The sequence below is a fragment of the Chinchilla lanigera genome, unplaced genomic scaffold, assembly GCF_000276665.1.
Source record: "Chinchilla lanigera isolate Chin_1 unplaced genomic scaffold, ChiLan1.0 scaffold00001, whole genome shotgun sequence".
NCBI lineage: Eukaryota > Metazoa > Chordata > Mammalia > Rodentia > Chinchillidae > Chinchilla > Chinchilla lanigera.
The window spans coordinates 45,770,485-45,786,155 of NW_004955402.1; the positions used below are offsets into that span (position 1 = coordinate 45,770,485).

The window sequence follows — 15,671 nt, forward strand, 5'->3', positions numbered from 1 at the left end:
CTGGCACATCATTTTTCTATGGGAAGGCAGGAACTGCAGTCGTTTGCCTATTATTCCTCTCATACAAATAACCTTTGGATTTCTAATTAAGTCTACAGAAGAACTACCATTTTGAAAAGTTTTTAAATAAAATCTTAAAGAGGATAAAAAGAAACTATGCCTACTAACAAGTTGTAGGATGAAAACTCCAATTCTGCTGTGATATAGCAAATGCATTTGGTTTACACTACATTTGGGAAATAATGAAAACCAATTTTGACACAGTACAGATTTTTAAATCAAGAAATGAGAAATCTCTAAATCAAAATTTAGATGGAAATAAATACCAGATGACAGTAACAGTCTGATATGAAAATACATCTCAAATTGAATTTTCTTCTCCCTTTACTCATTTAAAAAGTAGTTCCAGTAGCTTTAATAACCTTCTATTTTTAAACTCCATTGGGCAATTTTTTTTTTACTGTAAAAGAACATTTTAAAGTGCTTTGTGCTTCAAATATTTTAGTGGTAACTAAAATTAAAGGGAGATGCTAAAACAATGTCAAATCCTACTCTAAAAATAGTACCTACATTTCAGTCTGGCATCTGAAAAATGACACCCAATATGCCCACACCAAATACAGTGACAAGCTAGCAGACTTCAAGTGTAGACAAAAACACTCTGAATACAGCAAAACATGCTTGCTCTTAGATTTCACATCTTACTATTGCGGTGATGAAGTTTAAGTAAAATGAAGTTTGGAAGTGAAGAGGGTTTTCACTGGACTTTTTTTTTTTTTCCAGTAACAAGTACTTTTGGCCAGAAGACCCTAAGCACAATTTCACAGGACAGATCATGCACAGCTTGCAAGTCAAACATTTTACAGCTACTGTCTAATTATTCTTTTTGGACAATAGATTCACATGCAGCTAATGTTCCCAGAAAAGGAGCTTAATAAAGCAGTGTTTAAGTTTCACCAATTATTCCTTGGTCCAAAGTATCAATAACTCCAAAGCGCAATATATGAATGTTTACTGTAGTGCTTGATCACATACCTTTCAAGCCCAGAAAGAAAGCTTTCTTTTTGCCAACTGCATGTTATTAGCCCACAAACTCTCTCCTTAGCCTCACTGTTACATTACAAACACCTTATCCAGTAGCCAATGTGGTAGCCATTAGCCATGAGGGACTATTTAAATTACTTAAATAAAATGTAGACACCAGCTTATTAGCCATATTGCCCCCACTTTAATTCCCTAAGAGCCAATGTGACGTGTGACTATGATATTGGACAGCACAGGTTATAGAATATTTATAGCATTCCAGAAAGTTCTATTGAACAACACTGATCTAATAATCCCAAGGGCTGCACCAGTAAACAGTTGAATTTCTAAGGAACCCACTCTGTAAGTCATGCACAAGAATAAACTTGATTTTATTTTTAAAGAAAATACCTTACAGCTTTCTGATCTTGAAGTATAATTGGAACTCAGAGCCAATTTGATTTTCATCACAACTTATAGCCCCAGGTTATTATACAAAATTTTTCCAAAGACAATACTTTTGGAGGGCACATGTGGCTCTACTTAACATGTTAAGCATTCTCTTGCTTATGTCAAGATCATTAACAAGGATGAAAATTCATGCTTCATATAGTTTACTATTTACATAACACTCATTGTCTCTAAATTATGGGGAAGAAGGTGGACCAATATTTTTCAATCTTAAAAATTCCAATCACATAGTTTGATAGTTTTCTTTCATTGTCTAACTGATCCCTAACTCAACCTCCATTCACTACCCAGAGAGATAGCTAACTAAAATAAAGAAATACACCTACAAAACAACCCTTAGAGCAACAGTTGAAATAACAAAAGACAGTCATCAGCCCTGAAAAAAATTATAGTGAGACAGAGATGCCAGTGGATCTAGGAAGGAGCAGGAGGGCACATCAATGCATGGTTCTTATCCCATCTTACAACAGAATTATTACAAACTTCCACACTCCTCACTGGCCTCTGTGGACTCATCTACAAAAATGAAGCCAGCAGAGGCTATCCGCAGCTCTAACATCTTGTGCTTTTCAGTTGTGACTTTTCACTCATATGCAACTATGAATTCTGGCCATTTGTGTCTCTGGACTTTTGTCACATGGGATAGATAGGTTGTTAGTCTTGTGGATACATGCCAGATGAGGCCAGAGCAACGGGATGCCAAATAACATCAAAACATCATTAAGCATGTAAAAGCATTCTATCTGGAAGGCTGAAACAGCTCCCTCCCTCTCTCCCTCTCTCTCTCCCTCCCTCTCTTCCCTCCCTCTCTCCCTCCCTCCTCCTCCTCCTCCTCCACCACCACCACCACCACACACATACACACAAACACACACACACACACACACACACAAATGCACATCTTGAAGAGCAAACTGCAAGCAGAATCCACTTAAACAATTTAAATAATGTTTCTCACATCAGTAAGACTTGCACAGAAAATTCTGGTTTAGGTTGTTATTGTTAAGTTATTGTAAGGTCAGGAATCTACCAGAGAGCCATTAATTTTGCACTGCTTAATGGGCAGCTCTAGCATGGGGTTGTTTTAACTAAAAATTCAGTGGACATATTTACTCTACAGCTTTGCACTAAGAAACACAGGACGTTGTTTCATCACACACATTAGTGTCTATATATAACCTACTAAACAAGTAGAACTCTTATCACATACTATGCTACAGGATTGATCATTTCATACTGTACATAAATGTATGCAGCTATCATTCACAAAATTAACTTGAATATGATATTGATTAAAATTGCAAAGTCTGTCTGAAATGTGGCATTCTTAATGCAACATTTCTCTGTATGTTTTTTTCCTCCAAGAGACATAGAAATTAGGTCAGACATGCATTGCAGCAGCCTGGGAGTTGATAAATTGACACTAACCCAATGGTATATTATGTTATGTAATAGAGGATAGAATTCAGCTAATATACCTAAATTATTAATACCAAATAAATCCTAGATCATTTGTTGTATAATGCCCAATAGATTACACAATAAAATTGCACTTTAACCTAATTTCTAGTTTCAGCTTTCAAATACATTTTCTAAAGGTCTTATGACATTTGAAAGATTTGAAATACCAGAGTCCATAATTTAAATTGAATTTTCATGCCAATTACGTTTTAGCTTTGTATCCTTGGTTTTTTGTTTGTTTGTTTGTTTTCACACTAATTCCATCAGTTTAGTATGCATAGTTTGTGCTGTGTAAAGATAATAGCATATAAATAAATTAGGTTGTCTCAGTCTTACAGGGCTATTTTCTAACACTGCTCTTTGGAACTAGTCACCACTTATATTTCCCTTATTCCCCCAACCATCACCACCTTTGCCACCATTTTCAGGGGTTCAGTGAAATCTAACATATATTCATGTGAGTGGAGTCTTTGACACACAACACTTGCTTCCTAAATTTCACAAAAGGAATCAGAGTAACCTAGAAAGGTCACAGCTATTTCTGAATGCATACACACCCAGGGATGGGAATTTACCATTTACCACTAGCAGGTCTTTCTCCATGAGCATCAATATACCACCAACCATTTAAGAACAGCTGAGCATTCATGAAGAACGGGTCCACTTACATTGGAATGTGCGTTGTTAGTATACTTTGTCACTTTTCTTAATAAAAACATATTTTGAAATACAAAAGATGTCACTTTATAGCAACAAGAGGAAACGAGAATTCAAAAACATTTAACTGTCTTGGAACATCCTTGAAAAATAACCGCAGACTGTCTATGAAAACGCCCGTCCGGGTTTGCTATTGGTTAACAGCCCTCATGGATTTGACAATACCCAACACTGAGAGAAAAGACAAGTTCTTCTCTTACTTTTCATTGGTCCCTAACAACATACAGAACTTTACATAAAGCAGAGGAGTGAATGTTGGAGGTGACATGGAAGAAACGCCTCACTGGGAGAACAGGTGCCCACGAGGTGCCCACCGTGACTCATTCACACCCATGAGGTCTTACTCCAGGGACTCTTACAAACAGACCCAAACCCTGAGGTAAATCAAATTACACACACAAACACACATATCCACAAATACATAATATTTACATTTTAAATTCTTATTTTGGGAGATGGCTTGAGAAAAATTGGCATACAGGTTTCCTGTGGGATTCAGGCATTTCTCATTATTTCTCAGTTTATTGCTCCCCTGTTGGGCTTTCCATTTAATAAACATGTAGCGAGCTCTAATCACAAGTGAAGGAAAAGGAAGGTACATGACAAAATACAACACACTAGAGACACTTGTTCAAATATTTTCTCCGAGAACACGACAGTCTGTTTCACTTATTTTGATTTGGATGCCATTCAAAATGTATATAAAGCCTTAGCAACTAAATGAAGACTGGGTTTCGTTTAAAAAACAAAAAGCAAAGAAGCCAGGACTGTATGTCTTCACTGAATTTTCACAAGGATTCGAGGTTTAACTCTACTTGTATAAACAGCATCTCTGTTTTAATCTACTGCTTTAAGAGATCACATTGGTACGCACGTGTACTGCTGAAGGTCTAAGTAGAATATGTCTATCTCGTACATGATCTTGAAAAATCATAAATTACAGCCCATTTAATACATGATTATGAGGACGCATGCAATCATCTTCAAAGCTGTTGCCATCAATTCTCAGGACAATTCTCCCGGTATCTTGTTGAGACCTCACCTTCTGCCCTTGGCGTCTGTCTTCGGGCGAATCAAGTGGCAACCCAGAGGCCAGTGCTTGGCACCAAATGGTCAGTGTCATCCCCCACCTTCTCAGCCGGGATCCCATCACCAACACCTGCTCAACCCCTAAGTTGGTACCCACAGAGCCTCCCCTGCACCCCACATCAGCCACAGGATATCACAGTGAAGCGCTTAGAAATGCAAGACATGTTGTGGAGCACGATGCCGAGGAGGAAGACCAAGACGCAGGCCACCAGGATGACAGTGCACACACCAGACCAGGTGGAGCTTTTCACCACGCCCCGCCTATCTGGCTCCTCCTCCACCACCTCCTGGGGAGCCCCACCTTGCAGGGGCTGCTGTTCAGCAGGGATGGTCACCACAGTGACAGACTTCTGCTGGCTCCCGGGCAGCAGGCGGCAGCCCACGTCTCCAGGCAGCAGTGTGCGCTCCTTAGAGATGGGCAGGGGCAGCATATAGCACCCATTGCTGGGAAGTTTTATGAAAACAGGGGTGTGCTCAGAAGTGTGCGGAATGGCGATCACGGCCAGGACCTCGGGGTCATCTGGGAGCTGGGACACGGAGAAGCCTGGGGGCAGCTTGGTGATGCCTCGACACCAGGGGCACCTCACGTCCTTCTGGCTCGTCCTCATCTGCTGGAGGCACACTGAGCAGCAGGTGTGTTTGCAGTCCAGCAACTTGGGCCTTCGCCGCGGGCTGTAGTAATTGAAACAGATCTGACATTCCAGCAAAGAGTCCTGGGAGAGCGTCTCCATCGTGGACCTTGAGCAGGAAGGGCAAGGCCAAGACCAAAGGACAGGAGCTGGTTCTCAGAGGCCACCACTCCGTGTCTTTCTGATGTCGTCTTTCTGATGTCAGGAGGGGACCATGGAGTTCACAGGTATTTAGCGCTGGCAGGTGTGTTCATGTCTGAGGGAGATAAATAATGCAAAAAAGTAATTAATTCAAAGAAGTTGCAATGCCAGTATACTTAGATTTGTATCACAGCTCCAAAGTCCAGCCTGCGTCACAAGCATAAAAGTCTCCCACTGATGAGACACAGATTCCTGTAATGGCCAGTGGAAGGTAAAGAAAAGTTTTCAGACCACATGTCAAAACACTCCTTTCTAAAGAAATGGGTACCACCAACAGCTGTAAATAATGCCCCCTTATTTCATAAAGAGAGAGTCTTGTTTCATTACGTACATTTCAGTGGACCCTGGACGTCCTAAAACACACTGGAGAAACACTCTCACTTCCATTGTATTTGCAGCATTCCCTAGAAGTACATTTCTTTCCATGGATCATCTGACTCTTTTCTGCCTCTCCTTACTCCCCGATTTTATTTCCCAAATTCAGGTGCCTTCACAAACCTAGATGTTTGCTGCTTAACTGGCTTATTCACTGTGTAAAGCTTAGGCTTATTTGTTTCTCACAAATAAGCAATTAAAATGACACCATAAGCAGTACACAAAGTCATCTTTTTATCTTTTCCACTAAATCACTAAAACCAATAATTCTTATCAATTGTTTTGAAAGAGACAAAAACAGAACAAAACAAAAAACCACCACCAACAAAAACAACACAGCAATGATCTAAAGGGGGTAGGCACGACAAAGGCACACTAATCACAAAGCTGCCACTGATGTTTTCTAGTGGGTCCCTTTAATCTCATTACTACTTAGGCTTGCGCCAAGAAACATGGCTGCTTAAATATTTATTGTTGTTGTTGTCAGCGCTGGGGAGCCAGCCTATGCTCTCACATATTATAAGGAAGTGCTCTACCACTGAACTGCATTCTTAACTCCTAAAAGCAAAATACTATTAACTCCCTGATCATAATGAAATACTATATAATGAAAATACAGATGACTGGCAGGTTTGAAGAAAAATATAAAACTATGAAGAAAAATAAAAAACACAAATATATGAATAAGTTAGGTTCTCCCATATCGAGGGTAAAAAAAGAGAGATCTTAAATGAGATTTTCCCCACTCAAGGTTTCCAGGAAAGGCAAAACAAAGGCTGTTCAGCTCTGTCCCTATTGAAGCTACCTAAAGTATATGTCTCTGGATGGAGCCATAATAATTCTGCAAAGAACTGTTCTACCACTATTGAGAAAAAATCAACTTTACTCCAGAACCGTGCCTATATCCATGGTCAGAAGCCTTCTTTTATAGTTCTAATGTCCTTTGTGAAATTAAAAAAGCCCCTCCCATGATACACAATTAGTGAAAATCAAAATTTAAAACAATATAGAAAAAACAAACCAATTTATAGGCCAAAAAAAGTCACTGATAAAAAGTGACAAAAGAGCAATATATTTTTAAATATTTTCAGCTATATTACAAGCACCTAAACTATTAAAAGCAAAATATAGTAAGAGAACATTCAGAAAGTCTATAGAGATGCTTATCTACCCACTAATTCAAGAAACATTTGAGCCACACATAGTAGTATGTGCCTGTAATCCTAGCACTCAAGAGGCTGAGGCAGGAGGATCATTCTGAGTTTGAGACCAGCCTGGGTTACAAAGTGATTGAGGCTAGTCTGAACTGCATAGCAAGACCCTGTCTCAAAAAGACAGAAAAGAAAAGAGAAGAAAAGAAAAGAAAAGATATTTGAGTATCCACCATGCACCTTATATAAAGTATTTGGTATTTATATTCCCCCCTTGTTACTTAAAACTTTGTCTCTGCCCATACACTATCCCAGACAAGAGGTGGGAGTTCTAAATACTTAAAACAATTTTTATGTGACTTCACAGTGTTATAGAGATAGAGGAATCAAGGAGGTCTTAGTGAAAATCTGAATTAAGATAAGAATCAGATATATAAAATCAGAGGACAGACTATTTTCATGTTAAGAAATCAGCATGAATGAAGGAAAAGATGTCAGCAATTATAGAATTACTTCTCTATTTTAGTGGTGACGTTGGCCCGAAGATTTTTTTCAAGTACTAGAGTAACTTACAGATGTCTTCTTTAAGCTTTTAATAGCTTTAGTTCTTATTTTCTGTCTTTGATACAGATAACTTTTAAAGAAATGCAATTCTCAGCCTATATACACAATAGGTTCTGTAGGTCACTATAAGCACCCTTCGACTCAGTCAGGATGGCAGATCTCACAGGGAAAAGAGAAATGAGCTTAGTCCGGTACAACTAACAGATTGGGAACCATGATCAGCCTCAAGCGCTAGGCCGAGGAATTGGCAATTGGAAAACATCAAAAAGGCAAAAAGCAGCAGAACCATCTCTTCAGGGCAGATCAGAAAGACTTGTTAGACTAGAGGTAAAACATTACAATATTATAAAAGACAAATCAGACCACAGGTAAACAGGATGAAGAGACAAGAAGTCAGGTAGATAGACAGAGATAGAGACTGATATAATATATATCACATTATATATAATCATTTTTAACATTAAGCAAGACATAAATAGGATGAGGAGATGGAAAGTGGTAAGAGGTCTTAGTGGAGCAAGATCAAGCAGTGGACCACAATAAGGTCACAAGGGGAAGGAGTCAAAGTGAAGACGTGACAGGTATACGGTGTCACTGACAGAAATTGAGCTCATGAAGAGAAATGTAATGCATCCTACCTAGAAATATTCTATTTGAGGTACTAGGAAGATAGATTGAAAAAAGAAGCTGAAAATGTGGGGGTGATGCCAAGAAAAGTCAACAAGGGCACAAAAGATCACGTGGCACCCACAAGGAACAGATTAGCAGCCAGAGACCAAGGAAACTGACAGGAGAAGAAAGGGCCTCTGAGTCAGAAGTAGGAGGAGACCCACTGATACACCCCAGCACTGGGCAGGAGTTCTGACCAGCACAGGAGTGGAAACTGAACACTGAGGGAGGACCTCAGGGCTTGATAAGTGTAAGATTACTGGGTTTTTAGCCCAGTTTAAGCAGGACATCGGGGTCTGATGGAGTCTCAGGATGCTAACGTGTATCAGCCCCCCGCCCAGTGATGTCCTAGGAAATAAAGGCGGCAAAATGGCAGCTTATAGAGAAAAGAATCAAGGAACACTTTATTTTTATTTTTTAGAAAAGAGAACTAGGCAAAGAGGGGCAAAGGAAGGGAGGCAAGTTAAGGAGCTCAAAGCTGCATGATCTAGTCTGTGCCGTTCGGTATAGTGACCACTAGCTACAGGTGCAAGGTGCAGTGAGTGTGGGAACTGGAATGTCAGCAAAACTCATGAATGTGGAGTGTAGAATTATGTAACTGGCCACTCCTCTGCAGTTGTCCTTTGCAAGGTTACTTCCTCTCCTGCCTAGCATTCTAAATTCTAAGCAGAAGCCACACCTAAATGAGTAAGACACTAACCGTTAAATAATCTTTCTTTATATTTACAGAACCCAGGTTTAATTAGAATTATGTCATGCTGCTCCTTATTCTTTAGTTCTGTGTGTCAACTAACAACAAACGTGTAAATTGCTATGAAAGTGCGATGTCTAAAGAACCACAGTGACTAGCCCCAGAGAGTTGAGGCCCCCTGAAATGTTCTGGGCAGAGAAGAACTACAAAAAAGGAGACACACATGTTGGATGACAATAACCCAGCCTCTCCATTATCTTACTGTGCCTCCTTTCCCTCTCTCTAAAAAACGGGTCACATACCTAAGTTCCTGAAAATGGAGCTTCGGGAAAAACAGCCCCACCACCTTCTCAGGGTGCCAGCCCTTGAACAAAACTTCCCGCCACCCACCAATTTCCCCACTAACTCTCGTCTCTCAAGTATTGGCTTTCAGGTGGTGAGTAGCCAAACTGGGTCTGGTAACAGTTTTTCAACTTTATACCCATAATAATGAATTTACTTTTTCTTAAAAACAAAATAAAGTACAAGGTTTGTCAGTGAATCTTGCTTTTGTCTACCCATAATGTTAAAGGCCCACTGAAGAGACCAAGCCATAACATCATAGATGAGACACGGATGAGCAGGATGGTTCACTGTGAGCTATCATGGCGCAAACAAGAAGATTAGAGGGGAGTGTGGAAAAATTGAAGATTCCTACAATTTCACGAACTTGGAGAGACTTTTCCTTAACAATGGCACGCCGGACAAACACTTCTCAATGCTGTTGGGGACAAAGTCCTTTCGTGATATCAATATCAAAACAGTGAGCACCAAATTATTAACTCTCCTTCTCTCCATACTGTTTACCTTATTTTCTAAATGAGACCACAGTATAGGAAACACTTTAGCAGCATGAGAAAAACAGAGGCTTTGTCTTCAAAATCATGGGGATCAAACACTAGCTCTGTCACTAACCAGCTGTGATAGGAAAGCAAGTTACTGAACTTCGCTGAGCCTGCTTCCTCATGGGCCAAGCATGGATGAGGGAGCTGTGGATGAAGGTCAAGTACATTCACCTTTCTACTTGGCACAGCGCAGTGTGTGATTTGCCCAGAGGCACTTCCTGATTGTTGAGGAGCTGCGGTCTTGAACCACTTGGGAGGGGATGCAAGTGTTCCTGGCTCTGCTCCAAGACCTGCCACACCGTCACTTCTCAACAAAACCAACATTCAATTTTATTCAGGACTGCTCAGAGTTATGTTCGCTTAACTCATGTTAAGCTGCCTTAACATTAGACTATAATGCTCAATTTCCAACTCTATCCAAGTAAGTTCTAGGCCTTACAGTACAGGCTAAACAAAAAGCAGAATGGAGAAAGAGTATCTATTTTCAATCTTCAGCCACTTGGAGCCATCTTGACAGCAGCCTTTCTGACTTATACACGGATTGTTCAATAGTAAGCCAGGCTGTACCATGTTCTGGTTTATTTTCTGGAGCATAATTAGTAATGATGATGATTAGTTCGGTAAGGAGAAGAAAATGCATGAGGCTGTTGCCCAAAGCTAACGATGAAACATTCTTTGCTCCTTTCATCATAAAGCTGAATGATGCAAATCCACTAGAGAAGAAAGGAATGCAGACAAGGCCCACGTAGGACAGGAAAGAAATTGAGTTTCCTGTTAAGTGTACTATATACAAGTACATACTGATAACTGCTTTAGGAACTTCTGTCTGTTGTCGCCTTTTTTTTTAAGAAAACAATATGATACTCAAAAAACTCTTTAAATTTTAAAAATAAAGAATACTTTGATAGAATGCACTAGAACAAGTATATGCTGAAATATATTGGAACCATTTTTTAAATGTCACTACAATTTGTTTTTTCTGCAACCTAAAGTAAAGATTAAAGAGAAAAACAACCAAAAAATGAGAAATAGTGGCTCAGTAAAAGAATTTTCAAAAATTATGGCTTATAAGAGAGCATTTTCAAACATGGTTTCATAAACTATGTTTGTTACACAAACAATATTAATTGTACAATATGTAGTTAAATCAAAGAGAGAGAGAGAGAGAGAGAGTGTGTGTGTGTGTGTGTGTGTGTGTGTTGTTTGAGAACCATGGTATTTGATGCTATATAATATCAACATAATTTTACAAAATAAGATTTCTTTTCAAACTATATAATTTTATGTGTCTTTATAAAGTGTGGGTGTGGTGAAGCCCTTCCATTAATTTAGTGGGTGATAAAATTTCCAACAATGAATTTTTATAATCCCAGTTGCCAGGTATATGAACCTGAGGTTAAAAAAAGGTAATAAATAACCCAGATGGATTTACTCTGCTTACGCTCAAAAGGTTTCATATATTTCTTGATGATGGGATTAATTACAAAGCCTCTTGAAGGAACCATGTCATGGTCTGATATTAATTACATCTGTCTGACTTTGAACTGTCCCATTGATGTTCTACATGAGAATCTTAAAGTTTAATAGTTGTGTTGAAAAAACTCTTAGAAGTCAGACATTAAACTTGGCACAGTATTATTTTTCTTTTTTCTATTGAAAAAGCATGACTTTCTTATACAAGCCAGCTACTTCATTCTTGAAAAAATATAAATATTTGAGATGAGATTAAACAATACAATTATAATTCCATTTCATCTGGTACTTCAGCTGGCACAACTACTGAATTATGCTGGATTTTAGCAAACATTCCAATCAGTGACATGGATAGAAGCGGCCTGGTAACAGGTATGTCACTGACTTTTGGCTCTGTGGTAGCAAGGAGCAATTCTTCCAGGACACAACTGCCAGGTACATGTATAGTCCACGTGGTACAACAACAGGCATTGCTTAATGGAGCAGGGCAGTGGGCACTTGGACACTGACAAATTTAAATTGAGGACTTCACTGGCCCAAGCTCTAATCCCCGCCCCATTTTCTCCCAGGAAAATTCTGGTTTGCTATATTTGATGAAGCCACACTCTGGAAAGTGAAAAATGTGTTTAAACAAATGTCTCGGATGATGGAAGAAAATGGGGTAGGGGATCTTGATAGTGCTGGAGATCAACTAGCCCTGGCAACAGAGGAAGGCAGGGTGAGGCAGAGAATATGAGTGGTTGAATGGGAAGAAAACAGATCAGCTACAGTGCCAACATCACTCCAGGGACTCAGCACATAATCAAAGGCCTGGCCACAGCCTCACTGCCATACCTGTCTGTCTGTGCCATGGAGCCAAGGGTATGCTGTGCCAAAGGGCGCTGCTGTGGCCATTGTGTCACTGAGAAACCGAACTAACCAAGAAGCCACAGTTGCCAGAGACATTACTTACTTAAGCCTTAGGTATATTTCATTCAAGGCAAGTTACTAAAACATGAATGCATTTGACCCAGCTGGAGTTTAGTGCTGCATACCAAAAACCAAAGTACATTGAAATCAAGACCTTTGGAGCTAAAGCCATATTTCAGCATTGCAATAAATGGTGATAATCACTGGTGTCTGAATATCCGCCCATCAACCAATGTTACTGGAAACAAGACATAAGTATTTTAGATCTAACACTACTTTTAAATAGATAGGTTACCTTTAAGAAATTGAGTCTGGACTAGATGGTCTCTAATAAAAATACTGATGACACACTGCTGGGTTTTCAACATGATATACTACTGGGCTGCTCATTCTATGCTTCTTATACTTGACAGATAATTTACAAATATTATCTCACAAGTATTAAGTATTTACATGAAATGAGGAGAGGGCACCTAAATTATTTAAATTGGACCCAGCCTTACATTAGAAATGTCCTCTTTTATACCTTTGGTTTAATGAATGCAACTACATCAAGCTACCACTTACCAAAACAGCCACAATTTCAATTTTCTAAAATAATAAAAATGATTTCACATCGAATCAATAGCCTTCCAGCATCCTGTGAGTCAGCCCCATCACCCAGACTTGTTCCTGGACACAGACAGTCCCCCTCTCTCCCTTGCAAAGTTGCTCCCCGGCTGTGTGCCTCATTCTGGAGACCATGCTGCCTTCACCAATCATAGCGCTTTATCCTCACATGCTCTGTCACCCAGTGCTGGTCAAGGAAAGTTGCTGATGGCCAGAAAGTAGAGAAGCACTATAAGAGACTTTTAGGGGATCCTGGGCTCCTTGGAGAGATGGGGGAGGGAGATACCCTTAGGTAGACAGGCAGAACAAACGAAGTCAACTAAGCTGTCTACTAGAATTCTGAACAGAGTTGAAGTAACTCACAAATCATGCACACTGGTAAATCCAAAGGGACATAAAAGAAACAGTAATTCTAAGTCTCTAGCTGGGCACTCATTAGAACAAATCATGTAGTGGTAGGGAACTCACCATGCGCCAAGCATTAGCCAAGATACCACGGCAAACGAGACGTTCTCAAGGAGAAAGGGAAGCACCTTATCAAGATAACCACAGGAAAGCAGGAAAGATAGGCAGAGCATCAGAATCAGAATCCTCCCTCACTGATCACAGACAAGCAACTGATCACACAAAGGGAATGATTGGCCAGAACGATTACACAAAGAGCTATCATTGGCTGTCAGAGATAGAAAAGATACCAGACTTCAGAACAAGTTGGCCCTCTCTGCCTTCTTCTCAGGCACAGTGCAGAGCTGGGTGGACGTGCTGGAGGGAAGGATGCTGATACTTCCCTTAGGTCATTAGGCATCTCAGCGACCTTGTAAATCTTCCCTCCCAGGCAGCAAGGTGAGCTCTGAACCCACAGGCCTCACAACAGAATTAGTCTGAAGTGGTATCACAGTGTACAATCTGAAGAGAGCGCAAGGCCAGGGATGAACAGGAAGTCACTGCTGGAGACTAAGGGTTTGAGGACCAGGAGTTGTTGTGCATGAAGGATGGAAAGGGCCCTGTAGACAGCTGTGAGCAAGGTCTTGGAAAGCAAGGGCATCTGTGTACTGTGTGCTTCCTCTGCCCCTACTCTTCACATGCAGGATATGGGGATCCCCAAGACACATCTTCTACATGTAAATGTATTCTACTATAAAATGAAGTGCCGATGTGCATCCCTTGACTCGTGTGTGTGTGTGTGTGCACGTGTGTGTGCGTGCGTGTGTTGAATTTCCAATACTCCACCTCAGCCTCCCAAGGAGCTGGGATTATATGTCCCCAGGCCTATCTCCTCACTTCTAGTTGTTTACCCAACCACACATTCCAGAAAGAACTGAAATGTTAAGTAAATTTGTTCTTTCAATGTTTTCTCAGCACATGGGAGAAACAATCGCTACTCAACAGTGTAGTTACTTCGCTACAGTGTGCAGGAGAAGAGGCATACGACAGTGCATTTTCAACCTAAGATGGGTTTGTTGTAAGAGGAAGATCATCTGTACTCAGCTTGCCAAAGCGTGGAGGCAGACACACAGTATCAAGGAACCAGAAAGCTACATTCTGTGGGGACCCACTCAGGACCTCAGAGCCATGATAAAGAGTTCCTCACGCCGAAGGTATGTGTGAGTCACCAGCTGTGGAAAGAGGCCTTGTTGAAGTGTTCCTTATCTGACTAAAAGCAGAAACTGCTGAGAAATGAGACTGCCATGAATTCCTACTTTGGAGAGGTCTTTTCCCAGAAGAAAGACAAGGAGTAGAGCCTGCATACATCACTCTGGGGGAGTCCTGTGACCCATGTGAGTCCGCATAACCACACACCATCAGCACACTTATCTCCCAGTTGTACTCCTACAAAGCCAATTGTCTTTCTTAAAAATTTTGAATTTTTCTCCTCCTATCAGCCTTTCCTCCCCTCTTTCCTTCAGCTGCTAAGCTAAGGACATAATCTCCCAATTCCAGCCAATCCTTTGAGTTACTCATGACCTAGTGTTTGCAGCATGCCTAAGTAAACAGTTTCTCCTATAATTTGTCTTTCGTCAGTTTAATTCACAGGTTCTAGACACTGGATCTAAGATGGTATTGAAGATTTTTCCTCCCTGCAACAGTTCCAATGAAAGTACACTTACAAAACAGGCCACTGTTTACTGACCTCAGATCTACATCATTCCCCACTAGTTCTTTCCTTACTTTTAAAGTTCAGTATATTACTCTGGAGATATCTACCCCAATCAGCTTTTTTTTTTTTCTTTCTTTCTTTGTCTTCTCAGACAGAGTCTCACTATGCAGTTCAGGCTGGCCTTGAGCTCTTTTTGTAGCCTAGGCTGCTCTCAAACTTGCAATGATCCTCCTGCCTCAGCCTCCCAAGTGCTAGGATTACAGGTGTGCACCACCATGCCCAGCTCTATCAGCTTATTGTTCTAACAAGTTACCTTACTACATTTGGGAGCAAATTAGAGAATCAAAGTATTTTCATAGTTATTGTGGGCTCAGTGGAGATAAAAAGGCTCACAGACAGAGACAACATTACAGCTTTACGGATGAAACATTTCTTTAAATGACCATTTCTAGACAACAGAAAAGAGAACACAGAGCAATGACAATGATCTTCACTCACCTGTCCCATTTAGTCAGAGTTCTCCAAAGACACTGCACCAGCAGGCCAAGTACGTGGACATATGAGAGATGTTATTAGGGAATTGGCTCATGTGACTATGGAAACGAAGAAGTCTCATGACAGGCCACCTGGAGGTTAGAGACCCTGGGATCTTCATAG

At 40.4% G+C, this 15,671-nt stretch overlaps 1 protein-coding gene across 5 annotated transcripts in view; it reads right to left on the reverse strand.

The window, feature by feature from the left end:
- Positions 1–4,080: 4,080 nt before the first annotated feature.
- Positions 4,081–15,671, reverse strand: part of Rnf152 (ring finger protein 152) — a 72,085-nt gene continuing 60,494 nt past the window's right edge. For all 5 annotated transcript variants that reach the window (XM_005373013.2, XM_005373011.2, XM_005373012.2 and 2 more), the window contains one exon: positions 4,081–5,646. In XM_005373013.2, coding sequence (XP_005373070.1) covers positions 4,881–5,492 — 612 coding nt within the window. In that variant the 5' untranslated portion in view covers positions 5,493–5,646 and the 3' untranslated portion in view covers positions 4,081–4,880. The remainder of the gene's footprint in view (positions 5,647–15,671) is intronic.